The sequence below is a fragment of the Hippoglossus hippoglossus genome, chromosome 16, assembly GCF_009819705.1.
Source record: "Hippoglossus hippoglossus isolate fHipHip1 chromosome 16, fHipHip1.pri, whole genome shotgun sequence".
Lineage (NCBI taxonomy): Eukaryota > Metazoa > Chordata > Actinopteri > Pleuronectiformes > Pleuronectidae > Hippoglossus > Hippoglossus hippoglossus.
Window position 1 is genome coordinate 4,002,413 of NC_047166.1, and position 20,264 is coordinate 4,022,676.

The following is a 20,264-nucleotide window of genomic DNA, read 5'->3' on the forward strand; positions in this document are numbered from 1 at the left end:
AAATCAGGGAAGAATTTGGAAAGAATAGATTTCATCTCTCCTGCAGAGACTTAGACTCATTACCAAGATTCACTGAAACGCTTCTGGAAGAACACAGTGACCCAACACCTGACTGAGACACGTTATGTTTATTAATTTGAGAATTAAAATAGAGAAACAAATAACAATTTGTATAACCTACTAATTAATAGGCTGATTTTTTAAAAATCCATTTTTAATAATTATGCCAGAAAATATAGAACTACAATAGAACTCAGCAGAGCGCAGACCTCCACCAAGACTTAACAGTCCTATTAAAATAAAATCAAGCTGCAGCAAATTTTACACACTATTTATCAGTCCCCTAAATATGACTGATTTTTAAAAATCAATATTCATGCATTATTCCCTAGGAAGTTGGTTTAAATTGGTCTTTACAAAATATTCCCCGACCTTTGTTCAGATCCAAACTTTTATGGGTTCTTTCTTGGCCCATGTGTCGTCCTTCCTCCAAGTTTTGGGGAAATTCGCTCTGGAGGTTTTGTGTAATCATACTGACAACAAACAAACAGAGGTGAAAACATAACCTCCTTCACAGAGGTAGAAATACCCTTTATGATTCCCTTTAGACCGGGGAGACACTGAAGATCAAGATTTTCACTTTTAGTTTTTTTCACTTTCTAGACGACAAAGAAACACGTCAATATCTGAGAAGACAATAACAGCAATTGTAATTTCTTTCTTCAAATGTGACTAAATTTCTTTCGGCTGATGCACTAATCAATTAATCCTCCAATAACTCCAGCTCTATACTAACTATCAAAACTGAGTGAATTATGTCGTTCAATAAGAACTGAAGTTCAGACCACATGCTAAGTTTTAAAATACAGCCTCAACTAGAATCTACTCAGTAGACCACAACAGATTGTTTTCATCAAGATCCATGAATTATTCACTGGGAAAAGGATGGAAATATCAAAAGAACCAGCATCTCACAATGTTAAAGAAGGGATCTGCCCTCTAATCCAGATTAAATTGAATCACATCACATCACTTTAAAGTTTCGTGATAATCCGTCCAGTCGTTTTTGCGTAATCCTGCTGACAAACAAAAATTGAATCTCTATCGGACGAGGAACGAAACAGTATTTCACCATGAATGGAAAAACTAGAGTCAATAGAATGAAACTTTCAGACCAAATTCAAACTCTTCTACAGAAGTGAATATTTTAATAAACACAGTTGTCAAATGAAGGTATGATTCTGAGAGAACAACCAAGACAGGAATGAGAAATGACAGCATGTTAAAAAACAGGGAACTCAAAATATAAACAGCAGAAATACAATAGTTTGTGCAATAGCAAATACAGTTTAAATATATACAAGCATATCTTCATTCGCTGAACATTCAACAACAGCTTTAACTATGCATTGGACTGTGAGGACGTCTCTTTATAGGAAACGTGTGGCGGCGTTCATCTTCAGTTTATTCAGTCAATTCCCATTGTTCCCAGAAAGTGCTGAGCAGCCCAACGATTGGTTTTCAGAAACCTTCGACCCCAAGAGCGACAGGTGTCTTCAATCCTTCACTCGTGTGGGGATTAGAAACCTGCTCTGGGATCTGGTGACATTCAGCAGCCTGTGTTGTTCCTGTTCGATGTGATGGACAAACGTTGAGAACAACACCAAAGCTGAGCTGCTTTCAAAATACTGAAGACAGACAGTAATTCAATCAGGGTCACGCTCAAGTCTAAAAAACACTTGTTGGGCTTTTGGAGGAACAGTGCAGCCACGTAGATCGAGACAAAATAAATAAGAAACTCAATTGCAAACTTGGAACTTACAGTATTTTACCATATATCTATACTGTATATAAATCCACCTTGTTTTCAAACAAGACCGAGAACTACAAGCTGTGAAAGAAAAACTGTTGCATGAAGCTCAATGTGGAACGAAGGAGATTTATGGCTGTAAACACAACTCGAGCTGTAACCAAGTTTAACTTTTGACCGGAATATGGCAGAAAACATGGGTTTCATTTACTGCTCAACAGACATGAGGAGTCTCCTTCACAATAAGTTATTTTACCTTATAATCACACAGTTATTCACAATCTGGATCATTAAGGCCGAGTCTAAGGGGGTTGGTCTAAAGATTAAGTGTGGCAGAAGGCCAAGATGTTAGAAAAGCAAGGCTCGTGACCAAAACAGTTGCTGGTTCAAATTCCAGTAACATCTGAGGAAATGTGGGTGAAGAAAACAAATAAATAACGACTCTTCCACTCCCTCACCACCAGAGGACAGCGTAGAGGCCGACCAAAGCAGATTTTGGGGCATGGCCCGTCTTTCCACATCCTTTTTTTATTTTTTTTTTATTACTCCGCTTCCCTCTTTGGGGGATCACCATAAAATTCTTCTTTATAAAAGAAACATAAATTTGTACAAGTATTTACAAAGGGGAGGAGAGGGGAACCAAGGCATTTAGTGTTTGGGTTCTATATTGATCCACAGAGACATTGTTTCACATCCCTCAGTCCCACATTCAAAACATTTTAGGTTTTTTGTTGCCATGGTGTCTAATATCTCAGCCCACTACGGTTTCAGGGTGTGTTGTGTCCTGGGCCAGCCCAAGTCCCTGAGTTATTAGTGTTATTTTTTTTTTTATCCCACTCTTAGCCGCTGCTAAGGATCTCAGCCAGAGTCTGAATCGCTGGTGTCTGAGGACGACGACGAGGAGGAGGAGGAAGAGGAGTCGGAGCTGGAGCTGCTGCCGCTGAGGCGCGCGGGCTGCGTGTTGGTCTCGACAGCACTGGGCTTCTCCGCTGAGGAAAGGAGGAGTGGGTTAGATCGAGAGAATCTGATTCTACAGCTGCACCAGGTACAGATGAAAAGAACCATTTAAGCACATGTAAAAAAATCTTATGAAAGACAATAATCAAGAAAATCCACAGATTAAAAGGTTCAGAAGACACATTCATTGAGACAGTGAAGATGCAGGAGCTCACCTTTAGCTTTCGTAGGTTTCTTGACAGAGTTGAGTTGTCCGCTGACGTCCTGCAGCCTCTTCTCCAGCTCCCTCCTCTTCTCCAGAGTCAGCTCCTCTTTAGATTTGCCAATACTGCCTTTCCCTGCTGCAGGTGAAACAACGACAAGGCTGTTACACCACATGACATCCACATAGACAATACAGCTGCAATTACTGTTACTGAAGATGTGCTAAGAGGGGGAGTGGTGTGTAAAGGGAAGGAACAGTGTAAAGGGAGCAAGTGTTTGGTCTGTAAACATTACAAAAATATGAGATGTGCCCAAAACAAAGGCCCAAGGTGTGTTTTCAAATTGCTCCCAGTGTTTCCCTAAGATAAGATCAGTTTTAATGGTCCACTGACACAGGACGGAGAAATGGAGGAAGAGACGGAGACAGCGAGGCAAAGAGCGTTCCACAGAGATCTACAACGGCACAAAACAAAGTTAGGAACCTTAGAATATTTAGGTTTACCGCTACCTTCAAACTAACAGCTAAAGGGACACCACAGTGTAGGTAATTAATGGGAAACACTAGATTCTTTCGTCTTCAGTTCGGGTATTTAGTTTATTTGAGACTAGAAAAAGATGTGAGGGCGAAATTTCCACGACGCTGTCAAGTGAGACAAAGAAAATTACACATTTTCCTCGAAAAATTATGATTAATAAATGATCATAATAGCTGCAAACCTGTTTTCTGTGTATAGACGGATCACTTCAACTCTACACATCAGTTCCTTTCAGCCAAGACCAACAGAGCTGAAGTACAAGTTGCACCATCATCCTGCAGCTTCGGGAACACCTGACTTAGCCGTTTTTAATCAGGTAAGGCAAGTAAAGATATGACCGTTCCTCACGTTGACATTATCAAATTACAGTTCGTTGTTAACAGGAGGAAATAAACCTCAAGAAAATTGATGTTGCTACTAGTCATTCATGTGGAAAACCTCCTGACATGCCTCAAATATAAGAACTGCCATGACATGTCATTGATTAAATGCTCTATGCTTCAGTGCAACACAGTGCATACTAACTCAGCAAGTTCATAATTTTAATTTTCCACATGGGATAAGCTGCTCGAGACCAATACAGCAGCGTTAACTCAGGAGGAAAACTAGCTCTTGTTCACCGAGGAGAGATGAATAAAAGATGTGGGTGCAGAACCAAAGTCAAGTGCATGAACAGGCTGAGAAAAGTCAGTTTGGTGCAATACTATGGTTACACTTTTATATCTTCAGCAGTCCGGTCAGGGTGAAATCGAACTTTGATATAATACGATTGCCTCGTCATGCTGCCTCATTTTTGGCCGGCCTTCCCGGTTTTATAAATTTCATATCGAAGAGCATGTGGTGCTTTACAAAGATCAGCTGCTTCGAGATGTGTTGCTGCTTGAGGGTGTGAAAGTGAATTGTCTTTTCTTTGTGCTGTGTCTCAATGATGCCGCAAAACAATCACAGTGAAAATCAGGGGCACTTAAGTATCTGCAGTTTTGGTGTGTTTTTATTGCCAGAGCCTGAACCTCAGCTTGGTGCTGCCTAAAGGTCATTTGGATCACATGCTGCTGTCCCTGTATATCATCAGATATGTGGGAGGCTACAAAGAAGACACGTTTAAGCCACCATGCTTCATGGTGGACGTTTCATCTACCTGGCTCTCCGTAAGGCTTGCGGGGCTTCTTCCTCAGACAGGTCATGACGTAGCGCTCCAGCTCTTTCAGTGTCGATGGTTTCAGTGTTTCAAAGTCGATCTCAATCTCCTCCGGGTTGGTGTCCCTCAGGGAAGGCTCCCTGGACTGGATGATGTGGACCACGCGACCCAGCTTCTCCCCCGGCAACTTGTTGATGTCGAGGCTTAGCTGGCGCTTTTCGTCATACGACATGGGCACAATCTCATCCTCCTCCTCCGAGTCGTAGTGCGGCAGCATGGAAGGGGCCACCGGGGGCTCGAACGGCTTCTTTGCAGTCCTGAAGAATTGAGAGAAGAGATCAAATCAGGACGAAGGTAAATATTATCAGCCGGTGCTAAATATCTGAAACAACTTGAAGATGCGATAAAGCTTTACAATAACTGATAAGGTGGGTAATCATTTTACTACTGACTTGCTGTTCTTGTTACTCTTCTTCCCCTGGCTCTTCTTGGTCTGCGAGCCACCTGCTCTGGCAGACTTGCTCTTCAGGATTTTTCCAGGCATCTTCCATTCCTCAGAGCCCGCTCTGCTTCTGCTGCCTCGACTCTTCTTCTCCAGCTTCTTCTTTTTCTTCTTCTCCTTCTCCTTCTCCTTTTTCTCCTTCTTCTCTTTTTTCTTCTTGGTCTTGACAATGGGGCCCTGAGAGAGGGCGGCCAGCTGCTCGTGCATGGCTCGGAGCTGAGAGAAAGATTTAAAAACAACAAAATTATCACAGTGAAAAACATTTTGTTTCCACGTGAAATGTGTTGTAACACTTGAATAAATGAATAGCAACTGGAGGCCTTACTTGTGTGCACACCTGATCCTGCAGCTCAGCCAAGCGATGTGCTCGCTCCTCTTCACTGTCTGAGCTGGGGCTGCTCTCGCTCTCTTCACTCTCGCTGCTAGGCTCACTCTCAGAGTCAGAGGATGATGACGAGGAAGAGGAGGAGGAAGAGGACGAAGAGGATGTTGGGTTGCCACTCATCGACATGTTTGTATGGTCCATGTGTGGCTCGTCTGGCATCTTGGCAAAACGGAACTCAAAAATATCCTGGGGCACAAAAGGAAAAGCCCAAATCAAAGATAAGAAAGGGGAGGAAACATCAAATACAAAGACTCGTTCTGAATGTTTTAAAAGCTAAGCTAAGCTCACCTGCAGCTTCCGTGCCATGTTTACAACATCGTGGTCAGGTGGGTTGTACTTGTAGCAGTTGGAGAACATGAGTCGGCCATCGCTAGCAAACTGCTGAGCGTCCCTGTATTCACGACAGTCCATCTTCCTCTGATAACACATTGGGAAGATGAATTTTATTGGCACATTTTATTTTGTGTTACATTTAAAGCCATTAAGAAATATTGTTTCTATCCAAAGCAAGGTAATATTCATTGCTTATTACTATTTCACAGAATTAAAAGTATGTGAGACTTCACCTTGATGGTGCTGAGGTCCATGGGGCACTTGATGATGTCGTGATAGTCGTGAAGTCCCAGGGCGGCGGTGTCCACAGGTGTGTAGAAAGGCCAGGCGAGCGCTGCGTGTTTCTTCGACAGCATGTCTTTCAGCAGCCCGCTGCAGTACCTCAGCTGAGGACTCAGTTTGCTCTTCTTCAAGGCCTGAGGCTGGACCGAATCGGGCAAGTCCTTCTTGGGGGGTTTGATGGGGCGTCCGCTGCCGACCCTGCGTCCACCACCAGCCATCATTGGCTGGAGGAGGACAGGACCTCCAGCGCTCCTGACCAGGCCCATCCCAGGTGGAGTGTCCATGCCCATGCCCCCCATGGAGATGGTGTGCATGGAGGTGTCGTGTACTTGGCCCCCGTGTCCTCCTTTCCCTAAACCTACCATGTGGGTCGCTCCAGACATGCCCACACCCGAAAGGCCCACAGTAAAGCCCATGTTGGAGGGGGTGGTGGTGTCGGCCTTCCTTTTTACACCTTTCTTCTACAGAAAACATTACAGAGGTTGGAAGTTACAATTATTTAACTCATTACTCCTTTTTAAACCTTTCTAGAAACTTAAACACTGAATACACCAAATAAGTTTCATTGTACTAGGTATCAGTGTTTTGCTTGTGTTCTACCATATGATACCGACTATGTGTTTTCTAAGTACCTTGGTTGTGGGCTGTGTAGGGGGCAGGCCCATGATGTTGGCAGGAGGCAGGCTTTTGGTCAGCACAGTCTGGGGAGAGTTAGCGAGCATGGACTCTCCAGTGTCTGAGGAGGAAGGGGAGTAGGCCGACTGTGACACTGCTGGCACCTGCTGAGCCCTGGATGCTGAGAAACAAAGTCAACTTTTAAAATAGGAGCTGAAATCAAAAACTGAGCTGCATATTGATATTTGACAATAACATTCACACCAAGAAATTTGGAGGGAAGCATATTATTCATAACAGAAAACTCTGAAAACCGAAAAATACTGATTATTTCCAGTGGTTAAAACGGAACAACAACTCTGTAAGACTTTGTCATTAACTCACAACTAGATTTGCGACCTCTTCCCCTGTTGTTTTTGTTTCGAGGAGTTGGAGGTGGGAGCTCCACTTCCTCCTGGGGCATCTGGGCCACTTTCTGGAGGAAGATCTTCTCTAGGGACTGGGCCATCAGCACAATGTCGTCCGTCGGCTAAACACGAAAAACGATTTATTAACACATTAGTAAAACAAAAAAAAACCATTGATGATATAAAAAAAAGTGATGCATTTTCATTTAAATATATTACTTATTGTAACTCAAATTAGTTGTTTTATAAGTGCTTCAAATATAAGCTGTTGGGGAAAAAACCTTTGAAAACCTTTGAACACGTGTATCTTGAGAAAAAATAAATAATGAAACCTCCAACACATTTTCAAAGTAAATAAAGCTGCTTCCGGTGCTTCTCTGAATGCCTTGATCTTTATATAACCCTGTGTTATTACCTTGTGTTACGTGTTTATAAAAAGGGAGGGGAAATGTTATTTGGAAGAGCATAAGAGAGAAATGAAAAAGAAAGCAATAACAGGATGGACAGAGCTCGGTTCTCTACCATTTAACCTACCTTGTTGTAGATGTAGCAGTTGGTGAACATCGTGTTGAAGTCCTGTATGCACTCACTTGCACAGCGGTAGAAGCTGTTCTCAAGGCGCTTTTTTATGGTCCCCATGTCCATGGGTTGTTTAATAATTTTATGGTAATCCTGAAAAAGACAGAATGAGACACTAAGTTTTTTTTTATGTATGGGTTCTCTAAATCAAAGAATAATAAACAAATTGAAAAATCTAAATTTACAAAAGGATCCAATTGGGGATATTTGCTTTGCACAGACATGAATAAAATGCATCAAATGAAAGTAGAAAGTGAACTCACTGGCAGGTTGAGCCTGTAGGCATCCACAGGCTCATGGAAAGGCCAGGCAAAGTGGTGCCTCCACAGACACTTAATCAGGGTCCTCTGGAGATACTGCAGCTGGTTGGTCATCCGGCCTTGTCGGCTGGGATCCTTGACCAGGGGCTGCATTGGGGCTGGGGGGCCCTGGGGCATGGTGTGCGGCAGAGAGGGGCTCTCAAAGTCCTCGTACAGCAGGGAGGGCTTGCGAATTCGTTTGCCCGAGCTGCTGTGCTGGTCCATCCCGCCACTGGACAACCCGACCAGGGAGCTACAGTTTACGGAGACAGAAAGACCAGAGGATGGAAAAGTGACAACACTGCTGGGAATAGAAAAAGGTCAGGAACAGACACGCTACCTTGTAAAAACACACATAGAAAAATATACCTGCTATTTTCATGTTGACTGGGCAATCTGCATTCTATACATGCTTTATTTATGTCACCCATATGACCAGTGAAACTATGGCTCTGTCGCCGAGTCGGCTAAATGTTATCTAGGGAAACTAGAATTCAATCAACAGCCTGCTACTTTTAAAACAGCCATGGGAACCATCATCCCATGGGCTCGCACCAGTTAAAAAAAATAAACAGTCATTTATAATAAGGCTGAGTGATAAACCACCAAAAACTGAATGTTTTCCAGTTTTTCTCATGCGAGTATTGGAAAAAGCTTTACTTTTAAAACTGTCACTCACAAACACATCATGAATATGTCCCACCCTAAAGCTGCAAGGATTATTAAATTAATGCACAAATGATTTAACTTAAATAGCAATTTGAGTTAATTAATCCTTTCAAGTTATTTCCACAGGGAATTTCTTTTTGCATTATACCAAATTATCAATGTTTTACTGTTGTTGAACAAAACAAAACATTTGACAACAGGGTTTTAAGGAACTGTGATGATAGTTGTTCCACTGCTCACTGCACTGATCATGAATATAACTAAATAATAATAATATTGGGCCCCATCTCATGTGAACTTAATGCTTTGTCATTCTTTGACAATCATGCTGAATCAGCTGGTTTCATTCTCAACAGTGAATTGTGCAGCCACTTCTCAACAAAAACTAATGTAACTGCTAATATTAAGTGGGATTTTTTGTATATTTATTACTTATTGGAGAGAAAGAATGGATGAAATACAAAAGGACAATGTTGGCATTGGAAATAAAGACTTAAGCAAATTTAAAAAAGGAAGATGATGCAGACCTCAAAATGCTCTAAAAAGAAAAGTCCCCCCATCTTCAGTGTAGCCTGTGATTCAATGAGACGACATAAGAGCATTTACTACACAGCTTAACAGAGGTCTCTCAGTCCACACAGTCAAAGGAACCCCCTCTGAGCAGAGCACATGCACCAGATCAGGACACACACACACACACACACACACACGTACACACAGACACACACCTGCTCCACTGACACACAAACCCCAGCAAAGCCTGTGAGCTGATTTTCTCCATCAGTCAGAATCCGAGCAACACAAAGAAAGGCTCAGAGGTGTTTGTGTTAGGAAAAGCATGACACTGCTGTGTAGTAAATACAACACAATACCAGTCTTATTTAGGGGACCGCATATTGTAGCCTTTTGTTATTTATCAGGTATTATTGTAAAAGAAGGACTTAGACATTGTATTATAAATAAAATGGGTTACAAAAGGCCTAGATCTCAATCACAATGTAAGCATATTAATTAGCAGTGCAATGATTCACAAAGTCAAGAGTAGGACCTCAAAAGTAGGATTTGTTTTGTAGAGGGGGGGGGGGGGATCATGATGGGACAAAAGCAATCACACAACAATCTTTCATTCCATTTAGATTTCTTACTGTACAACACTTTGGTCCACCCCCATTTCTGCTTAATAAATAAACTTGATTTAATGTAACACATGCAGTTAGAGGTCATGTGTAACTTTAGTTTAACAGAATAACAATTTCATGAATTACATTCCAAACCGCAAATTGTAAAGATTGTCTTGTACATTTAGGTGGAAAATAACTAATTTGGGATATGTTGTGTACAAGCATCATGGAGGAGTAAGGTTACGTTTCCCTTTGGCTATAGAATCAGTTAAAAGTATTGCTGTAAACACCTGCTGCTGTTGCCCTCTACAGATAATGAGATCATGTCAGATGAATCATAAACTTTCCCCAATATGACAGATACAACAAATAGTCTGAGCACAACCACGATCCTTAGGAAACGCGTGAATCCTTCTTTATTCTAAGGCTTTGTGATTTCTCACACACACACACACACACACACACACACACACACACACACACACACACACACACACACACACACACACACACACACACACACACACACACACACACACACACACACACACACACACACACACACACACACACACACACACACACACACACACACACACACACACACACCACGAGGAAGCGATGGAGGAGAAATAAAAACACGCGGCTCAACAGCAGAGGATCGCGTGGTTCGGACGCCCCGCCCTCCCTGTTTGTAAACACTGGCCTCACAATGACAGCAAAGGGATGACGGACACATTTTTCATATCATTTTATCTTAATGCAAAAGATGAAAATAACCCAACTGTGGTTTCAACGGTGCTGCAGCAGAAACGGATCCAAACACGATTAACCGTTGATCCGGGTCGTTTTTTTTTTTAACCACTCAGCATGTAGCCGCTGCTAGCAGAGAGCTAGCTGGCGTAACAGGATTTCAATCAAAACATAATATATATATATATTATATTTGACTGCAACCTAAATAAAAGGGAGTGAATTAAGTGAGCAAAGCGGACTGGATATTTAGCAGCGGTTAGCGTTAGCCACACGAGCAGCGGGATTACACGGGCAATGAATGACAGGGAGCCGGTGGGAGCAGCTGTCATCCACGGTCCGGTTCCTCCGGTGAAGCTAAAAGATAAACGAATAAATAAATAAAAAGGGCATTTAGCAGGAATCGGGATTAGCAACGCCGCGATGGGAAGCTAGCTAACTGGGTGGTGAGACAAGCTAGCGCTGCCGTTGGGAGGCTAACGGGGATGGATGACATTTAACGCTCCTCCGCCTCCATGGCCGCTGCGGAGCCGTTTAAAACCCTCCGCCCCCCCCGTGTGGACTGTAAACCCCCCCCGCGGGTGTTTACCTGTCGTGAGGCGGGTTGACGGCCGCTTCCATCCGGCTGAAGGCGGAGCGTCGATCGCGGGTTTCCAATTCTCCCAGCGCCCGCTGACACTTTCCACCCGGAGAAAAAAAAAGGAAAACACCCGCCGAGGATCCCTCCGCAGCGAAATGGCGCCCGTTCGCTTCCGTGTGTCGCTATATAAACCCCCCCGCGCGGCGCTCTGACGTACTTCCGGTGGCGCTCGGCCAAGCTCTGCGCTCCGATTGGCCGCGAGGAGACGTCCGTCAGCCGGAGCTCCACGCCCCGCCCCCCCCTCGGTGCCCCGCTCGGTACACGTTGTCCTCGATCAGCTGTTGAGTGAAAACAATGGAGGCTGCGTCGCACTGCGCTTCACCGCGGGGATTTATACATGTTTTTAGCTTCTTAAATGCGGGGTTGTCTTTACAGGCGAGTGTCCACGGGTCTGCGGGGAAGCGGGGTTGTTATGCAGCCGTGTTTTGTGCCTCATATTGCGGATTACTTGCAGGGAACTGCCCCTAATATGTTTTAAAGATGTGCAACTATTTCCATCTGGATTTTGTGAATTGATAATTTGAGGGCTGGACACAAACTGCAGAATTTATCAAATGGTTATAAAGTTGCATGAAATGCAGTGTTTGTTTTTTTATCACAGCAGATCTGAGAGACATCAAATGATCACTTTCTTTATCAATAGGTGTAAAGGAGTTGATTTCATTCAAAATCTATTAATTGCTGGGTGAATAAAATGTTTAATTATTCCCTAAATATTAAAATTGAATTTGAACGTATACAGTATTGTATTGTAATTTTTGTATTGTAAAACTTACACTTTCATTCATTCATTCTACTCAGTAATATATTTATAATTTTGATTTTGGGTGTATACTTTATTATATTTTATTACTTTTGTAATTTTGTTACTTTTTTGCTTCTGTGGTTTTTCTCTGTGCACATAAAAAATAAAGTCTTGAAGTCTTGTATTTGCCTTTTTATTTTTATAGTGAGCTTTTTCTATCTTACTTTTATTTAAATTTAATTACAACTTGAAACTTGAATTAAGTAAATTGTCAGACGGCATCACTTTTCATGACAGCTTGAATTGGAATCATCTCAACTCAAAAAGCTGCAAAACATATATAATATTCAAAGCAAAAAAAATCAATATAATAATTACCATAAAATTAAACACTTTCACAGATCAACTCAGACCACAGTTTTTGCTCTTATAAAACTGAAACTCAACACAAGGATAACAAAGGAGTAATTCATTCAAACTATTTATTGTCATAACTAAAGGGAGGCAAACAAAGTACTAACTTTAATTTACTTACAAGATTAATACAGGGAAAAGTTGGATAAAACATTTGACAAATATAAAAAAAATATATATACAGCCAAAACGTTTAGGAAAACAAATTTGTAAATAGTGCAATATGAAACATCACAAACATCTCTAGAGTGCATTAGGTTCATAAATTATGATCCAGTAGATAAAGCAGATCAACCCTCAGCTCCTTCTGTAGGCAACACACAAGGCAACACATGATACTGGCTGCCATAGGCCGGTGTGTTAATGGACGGAAATATGGAAAGAGGAGTGGATAAATGCAGCTGATGATTCTCATTTAAAATCAACCCCATTTATATCATGGTATCATATAATTAAGTATAACATTACGCATCTATAACACTGTCCAAGTTGATCCTTTCTTTCTGGAGCAGATGGGAGTTTGTGACTGCAGCGACGCCTCACTCGGGAATTCTGATTGAACGTTTTCTAGGAGTCTAGAAGTAAGTATTAACTTCTGGTACATCTTCCTCTAATTCCAAGGTGCAAGGAGGCACAAATCTCTACCAATACAATAAGCGTCGTTTAACAATAAAGTTAAAGTGTAGCTGGAGTTTCGACACCTTCAAGTCCAGACTTTCAACCAGCAACTCCTCTGTACCTTGACTTCTCTGGCTCCATGGGGACCCAAAGGTATCATGACTGTGCATCGTTCCTCTTCTCTTCTTTGCGCTGAAAGCCCATATTGTACTTTTTCACCATGTCAGCATAAAGGCCGCCTTTCTCCAGCAGCTCACCATGGCTGCCCTCCTCCTTTATCACCCCCTCACTGAGAACAACTATATGATTGGCCTTCTCTACAACATTCATCTGGTTGGAAATCAGCAGCACGGTGTTGGCTAGCTTCAACAAAGCTTGGTAGACCTGTTGAGTACAACCATGACTTGCTGTTATATGAAGAGAAAAAGAGACAAATCAAGAGCAAAAACAATGTGGGAAACACAATCATTTCCTACCTGGTATTCATTCTCTAATCCAAGTCACTGGTGGCGTTGTCCAGTATCAGAATTTTGGGACGTCTGATCAAAGCTCTGGCAATGGAGATGCGCTGCTTCTGGCCTCCAGCTACCTGCCCCCCCTTCTCTCCGGCATCTATACAACAGAACGACATACTGTGTTTCTGTACTTACTTGGTGAACAGTGTATTTTGAATTCTGCAAGATCACAAGAACCCGAGTGCTTTTGGTTTCAAGTGCACTTAATTCAATGTATTAGTTCCTCTACTGCTGTCAGCAGGGTTTCTGCAGGTCTCATAGTTTCTATAAGGATTTTTAATACCACATAGAATACAACTGAATGACCAGCAGGGACAATAGTGCCCAGATTTTCCTGTACTTCTCAGCAGTATAATATTTAATAATATGTGTGAAGCAACCTGTGTTCAGGTAGGTGTCAGAAAACTGATAGATGGACTATAATACTTGTTCTATACATTCCACACTTTAAGACTTCAGATTCAAGGTTTCAGTCTTTTTCCTCTGTTAATGTGGTTTATTTGGTAGTTTTCTCTTTTGAGGTTAAAGACAAAGGGTGTCGCACCTTGTTAAGCCCCACGAGACAAATTGTGATTTGTGAATATGGGCTATACAAATAAAATGTGATTGCTTGATTGAGACACTCAGGTCCGACAGCTTGACGGAAACAGTTATTTATCAATACAGGCATATGTTCTATTTTCTGTGCAAGCATCTAAGAATTTAAATTAACATGAAAAATCATTCCAATTTCATCCAGAAAGTAGAAAGACCCGCTCTGAACCTGTGTCATATTGATTTGGCAGCCCCATGATGAAGTCGTGGGCGTTCGCCAGCTTGGCAGCGCGGTGCATCTCCTCATCAGTGGCTTTCTCGCAGCCGTACTTGATGTTCTCCCGCACCGAGCGACCAAACAGCACACAATCCTGGCTCACCACGGCAATCTATGAACACAGAGGATGAGGAGGGAACAGTTAGTGGCTGTATAGTTGTCACAGCTGAAGCTAGGATATGTTAACAGAGTAGAAAGTTTCAATGAATTGTGATTCACCTTCTCTCTTCTATCTTCTTTCCTTGTTTACAGCTCTGAGCGACTTAAATTTCATTTTCAAATTTCAATGTTTGCAATATGATGACCTATTAAAAGTCTGTTTATTTATGTTTTTACATCCGCATGTTCAGATGAAAGGTTGAGTAGTTAAACAGTTAGAAAAAGGGTTGGATTGTTAAATTATGTAAACCATCCTCAGAGAGAAGAAAATAAAGGCTTTAAAGTTCGTAACAATCCTAACTGTGGTTTTTTTCGTGGTAATGTAGGAATATTTAACACAAATTTACTGTATTCTTAAAGAAACTAGATCTCTACTTTGTCATGAATGAACAAATACTCACAGGATTAAATCGACTCATCTAATTAAACTCTCTTCAGACAACAGCTTAACTTGCTGCTGACCCACCTTTTCGTGTAGGTACTGGTCTTTGTAGCTCTGCAGTGGTTTTCCATCCAGTTGGATCTCTCCCTGCTTGGGGCTGATAAAAACCTCTCGAGCAGTTTGACACAGGGGTGGTCTTCCCTGATCTGTTGAGCCCAACAAGGGCAGTGGTTTGACCTGGTTTTAGCTCCAGCGACACATCCTATTGGAAGAGAGGATTATGTTTAATTGAAGGAGAAAATCACTTAAATTGTTAATATAATTAATGCACAGGGGATAAACATAAATACACACACACCTTAAGCACAATATTATTTTCATCTGCTGGGCCAGAGTAAGAAAATCTGACATTTTTGAATTGAATGTGTCCCTGAAGAGTTTCGGGGGCCAAAGTGCCGTCTGGGGGTATTTGAGGTTTCCGATCCAAATACTCAAAGATCTTTTGAGAGCCACCGATTGCCTTCCTCACATCCGGGTAAGAATGCATGACACCCTGGAAGAGAAGTGAAGGTCAAGCAAAACTGGGCACTTACTGATACGACTGTGGGCTACTTTGCACAAAATGATTAGCTGCTTCTTGGCATGGGGCTCACCTCAACAGCAGAGGCAAACTGTAGCTCGTAAAGGATGAAGGACACCAAGTCCCCACTGCTGACAGTCCCCCTGGTCACAAGAGTCCCTCCGTAGTACAGAATAAACACCTTCAGGGCCAAAGTGGTGATCTGGGAGAACATAAAAGACAATTATTCCACATTGGCCCGCCTGCATTTCAAGATCTTAAGAGTCTCAATCGTAAGTTTCAGGCAACAACCTCACTGAGACATTTCAGACACTTCGTGCAATTAATTCTCTAGACTAACTCCGTATACTTTTTAGCACAGATCAGTATTCGACTCACGCTGTTGGCCCAGGTAGAGGCCGCATAGCCAAGAGCTTCCTTTTTGTTCAGGCTGTAAGTGTCGTCCAGCTGCCGTCTGTACCTCTCTGTCTCGCCATCCTCGTTGGCAAAACTCCTCACTGTCTTCATGTTGGAGAAAGTCTCTGTGGCCACCTGGTTGGCCTTAGCCAGTGACTCCTGAACTTTTACAGCAATAGTCTGAGACAGATTTAAAAAAGAACGATTAAAAAATTAATTAATAATGTATTTAAGAAATGAAATCCTCTTTTGTGATGATAATTGTATTTACACTGCATTTTGGGGACTGATATCTATGTGTGTATGAAATTAACTTCAAATTTATGGGGACTGTTGGGCCTTGGTGGGAGGAATTCACTCTACTTATGATATAAAGCGTAGATTTATGTTTACCTGGTAGAAATGTCCGATGAGTTTTGGTATGACCCAGATGATGGGCAGTCCCATGCAACTGAACAAGGTCATTTTCCACGACTGGCTCACCATGAAGAACAAGAGGAAGACAAAACGTGCTGTGTACCACATCACGAGACTGAGTTTCTCGCTCAGCGCCTCGCTCATATTATTGGCATCTGTGGTGATGCGGGACACCAGTACACCTGAGAGGAAAGTTGGGTCGTTAGTTTTCCTGTGAAGTGAAGAGCCGTCCAAAAATTATCAGAGAACTGAGGTTGGCCTTGATAAAAATAAAAGCCTGGTACCATACGGAAAAAATATGTTCAGGATTTATTCACAATGGTCAACTGTGCGATGGGCTTTCATTTAAAGATAACTTTGTGTTGTCAGTCGTTTACCAGTATCATTTGCATCAAAGAAACTTATATCCTGTTTCAGCACGGCCTGGAAGACAACTTCCTGCACCGAGGTGTGGATGTGGCTCATGGTGACATTGTAGATGAGGTCACATACAAACTCCAGGACAGCGCTGGACCATGCAACAGGAGACACATTACAGTGTAAAGTACACAACATATCAGCTCAACGGTATTACTACACAAACTTTCAAAAAGGAATGAAGTGCCAGAAAAAGGAAATATATAGAAATACAGCAAATTAGATTCCCTTTCTAAGCCACGAGTTGGCAGATTTTTACATGTTACCATCTGCATAAACTAAAAAAACACACACACAGCTCAATAATATTAGGTAGTAAATCTTAAAAATACTGTACCACTTAGGTTGGACATGATTATATGATAATGCTTTTTTTTTTATATGAAATAAATCTGAAGCTAGTAACATATATATAAATAAATATAATTATACTTCACCTAAATGTCTACCTGAAAAATTGCTCTATCCCAGTGAAAATGACCAGAGACAGAGACCTAAACTTAACCAATTCTGGTATTTTATAAACTTAAAATGCTTAAACAGCTTTGTGACAAAGCTTACATTACCTGGTGAAGGTCATTAATGTCATGAATATGATTGCCTCTGTGAACGCATCAGGTGATTCTTCATTAGAGATCCAGTCAGCCATGCGACCACTGTACTGAGGGATAGCCATCTCACCTGAGGTCAGAAGATTATTATTCATTTCTTCAGTCGTGAGATCAGCACCCATCAGAGCTTATCGATACCACGGTCATTGATAATTTAGTCCCACGGCCTGTTTAATATCAGGTTGGTACTATACAGAAAATAAACTCCACACCCTTTATCTAAATCAAACTGTTGTCTCACTTACCGTAAGAAGAAAAAAACACGAGTGACAGCACAGCAGAGAAGCGCCACTTATATGGCTTCAGGTATCCCGTCAGTCTATTCAGAAGGGTGACGGTGTCCTGCTCAGGCTTCTCAGAGGGCGTCTTCGTGAACAGAGATGAGATGTATCGGCCCGAGGAGAGCAGAAGAGAAGACACGTATTGGCTCCAGTAGAGCCAGGCCACTGCTGTCACGACATAACCCTGTAACACCTGCAGAAGGAAATCACAGGTTCAATACTCAAAAAGAAAACACATCACATCTCTTACTGCTCCTGCCAAAAAGTAAGGCTAAAGAGGGAATGCATTAAAGTAATAAACAGCCTTCTTGGTTCCAAATGTTATCTTGTATGATCCACAGAGTGATTAACATCGTGCTTCTCGGGCCAGATTTCACACTGGTTTCGTTTTGTTTTCAGTCTTGTTCCTGCTCAAGACTCAAGCTGTGATTGGCTCCAAAAAGGAACATACAAAGTATTTGTCTTAATTCCACTTCTCTCTGAAGCAAATAGCATTTACAATATTCTGTTAACTGTCAAATGGAAACACAATAAATTATCTTATGCAGAGTTTTATCCAGCCAACAAAGCCACCCACCCTTTCCCATGAGTGCCACCCCCACAGCTCCTCCATGGTGGACAGCCCGAGCCCCCACAGAAGAGTTGTGTATATTGGAAAGTGGAAGCAGAGGACCCCTAAGCTCTGGAGCCCCCCGAAGCTGCTCATCCACTGGTTTCCAGGGTGGGCGAAGGTGAGGGCGATAAGGAGGAAGGCCCGGATCAGCCCTGCCCCCCACAGGGTGAGGAGTGGGTGGGAGACGAAGAGAGGCGAGAGCTGGGAGAGGCTGATGGCGTGCACCGCACACACGTCCAAGCACACCAAGAGCAGGGGGAAGAAGTAACTCATCTTCTTCATCATGCCCAGGTCCTGCAAATACAAGAGAAAGGGGGGGGGGGGGGGGGGGGGGGGGGGGGGGGGGGGGGGGTGGGGGGGGGGGGGGGGGGCAGACAAATAAAGTCAACTTGGAGCCAGGTCAGATCAGGTTTACTTTTTCCTCTCTATCTCTTTGTAACTACATGAACTAAGGCTAAACTATGTCAAAAAAAGTGATCTACAGGGCCACAAAAAGTTAAAAACAGAGGTGCATAGTTCATATATAAATTCAAAATAGAAGACACACACACACACAGAGTCCATTAAAGTGCATAAGACGGAGACAGACATGGTTCACATAAAGAGATAAAGAGTCTAAACTGCTTTTCAAATGACTGCACAGGATCAGCAAACATGACAGAAGTAATAGTGCATGTATATATTGACAGCAAAGTGTTTCTTCCTGTCTACTCCGCTTGAAACCACATACACTGGGCTCATAACCTGCAGTTTTAACTAAGTAAAGTTTATAACTTACAACACAGTGAACAGAGGACACACAGGAAAACGATGCCGAGTCCAGAAGTGTGCATAACAGACAAAAATGACCAGAAAGACCTAAACAGTCTATAACTACGTTTTAAATAGTATAATAAATATTGAATACATGTGCTGGTGTATGTTGATGTGTACTCGTAGATTTCACTTTGTAACGACATGAACTAAACTTCACACTTTGCAGTTTAATCCACTTGACTGACAAAGGTACTTTCTGTTTGCTGCAGCTGGTGTTCGGTTACTTTCATTTTCTCCTGCACTGCTGATTTCCTTGAAACGGCTGCAGCGCGCGCACACACGCACACGCACACACACACACACACACACACACACACACACACACACACACACACACCACACACACAGCCTAAAGACAAATCTGATCCTTAACCACAACCAACTCACATCTTATTCCTTATTGGGGGTTAATTCAAATTAAGTGTTACCTCTTTTAGAAAAGGTCCCACAGAGACAACCAGAACACACACACAGAGACACACAGAGACACACAAGCACACAGAGACACACACACACAGAGACACACACACACACAGACACACCCACACACGCACGCACACACACACACACACTCACAGACACGCACGCACACACACACACACACGGACACACACACACACACACAGAGACACACACACACAGACAGACACACACACACACACAGAGACACGCACGCACACACGCACGCACACACACACAGACACGCACACGCACGCACGCACACACACACACACACGGACCACACACACACACAGAGAGACACACACACACACGGACACACTACTGTATATTACTGCCCGAAGTCAAACTTTATGCTACCTTACAGTAGATGTAGCATCGTTTAGCTAGCGAACTAAACCTTTAGCACAACGACATTAAATGAAACTTACCTTCTCGAGCTCGTGAAGTCAGACGCGTGTTTTCCGCCTGAGATTATATCAATAAAAACACTTCAGATATTATTCGGAGCAAATGAAACTGTTAGTTTCCGCGAGCAGCGTCGTGCTCGGTGGTGGCAGAGGAGTGTGTGTGTGTGTGTGAGCCGGAGTGAAACCGAAAGTAAACCGTTTATACTCCCTCTCCTCAACGGGAAGTCCCATTCGTGTCTGACCGTGGAGGGGAGGACGAAGAACCACCAGCAGCTTGTTATTGATTATTGTTCTTCAGTTAAATATGTTCCTGCTTTAATAAACTATGTAATTAAACAACAACACTGTTGTGTGTTTCTGTTCCTCTGGTCAGCTCATGTGTGTGGCGTG

General features: G+C 42.5%; 2 protein-coding genes across 6 annotated transcripts; both read right to left on the reverse strand.

Annotated features, from left to right (window-relative positions):
• Positions 1 to 1,179: 1,179 nt before the first annotated feature.
• Positions 1,180 to 11,344, reverse strand: brd2b (bromodomain containing 2b). Of its 5 annotated transcripts, none has more exons than XM_034610039.1 (12): positions 11,180 to 11,344; positions 8,012 to 8,300; positions 7,704 to 7,841; positions 7,147 to 7,291; positions 6,780 to 6,943; positions 6,099 to 6,608; positions 5,821 to 5,949; positions 5,485 to 5,718; positions 5,098 to 5,363; positions 4,646 to 4,962; positions 2,983 to 3,105; positions 1,180 to 2,799 (listed from the first exon to the last, which is right to left on the reverse strand). In XM_034610039.1, exons 1-12 carry the CDS (start codon positions 11,209 to 11,211, stop codon positions 2,669 to 2,671), a joined length of 2,478 nt encoding a protein of 825 aa, XP_034465930.1. In that variant the 5' UTR covers positions 11,212 to 11,344; the 3' UTR covers positions 1,180 to 2,668. The 5 variants fall into 5 exon arrangements, with proteins under 5 accessions (XP_034465930.1, XP_034465929.1, XP_034465927.1 ...); XM_034610038.1 differs by having other exon boundaries at positions 2,983 to 3,108; positions 11,180 to 11,343; XM_034610036.1 differs by having other exon boundaries at positions 5,473 to 5,718; positions 11,180 to 11,328.
• Positions 11,345 to 12,998: 1,654 nt separating this feature from the next.
• Positions 12,999 to 20,184, reverse strand: tap1 (transporter 1, ATP-binding cassette, sub-family B (MDR/TAP)). Its single transcript, XM_034610045.1, is given in 15 exon segments — positions 12,999 to 13,391; positions 13,484 to 13,500; positions 13,503 to 13,619; positions 14,286 to 14,445; positions 14,959 to 15,021; positions 15,023 to 15,136; positions 15,233 to 15,427; positions 15,528 to 15,656; positions 15,833 to 16,030; positions 16,244 to 16,449; positions 16,645 to 16,775; positions 17,251 to 17,365; positions 17,541 to 17,769; positions 18,154 to 18,483; positions 19,896 to 20,184. Coding segments are annotated over 14 exon segments (2,223 nt in total). The 5' UTR covers positions 18,475 to 18,483; positions 19,896 to 20,184; the 3' UTR covers positions 12,999 to 13,163.
• Positions 20,185 to 20,264: the final 80 nt, after the last annotated feature.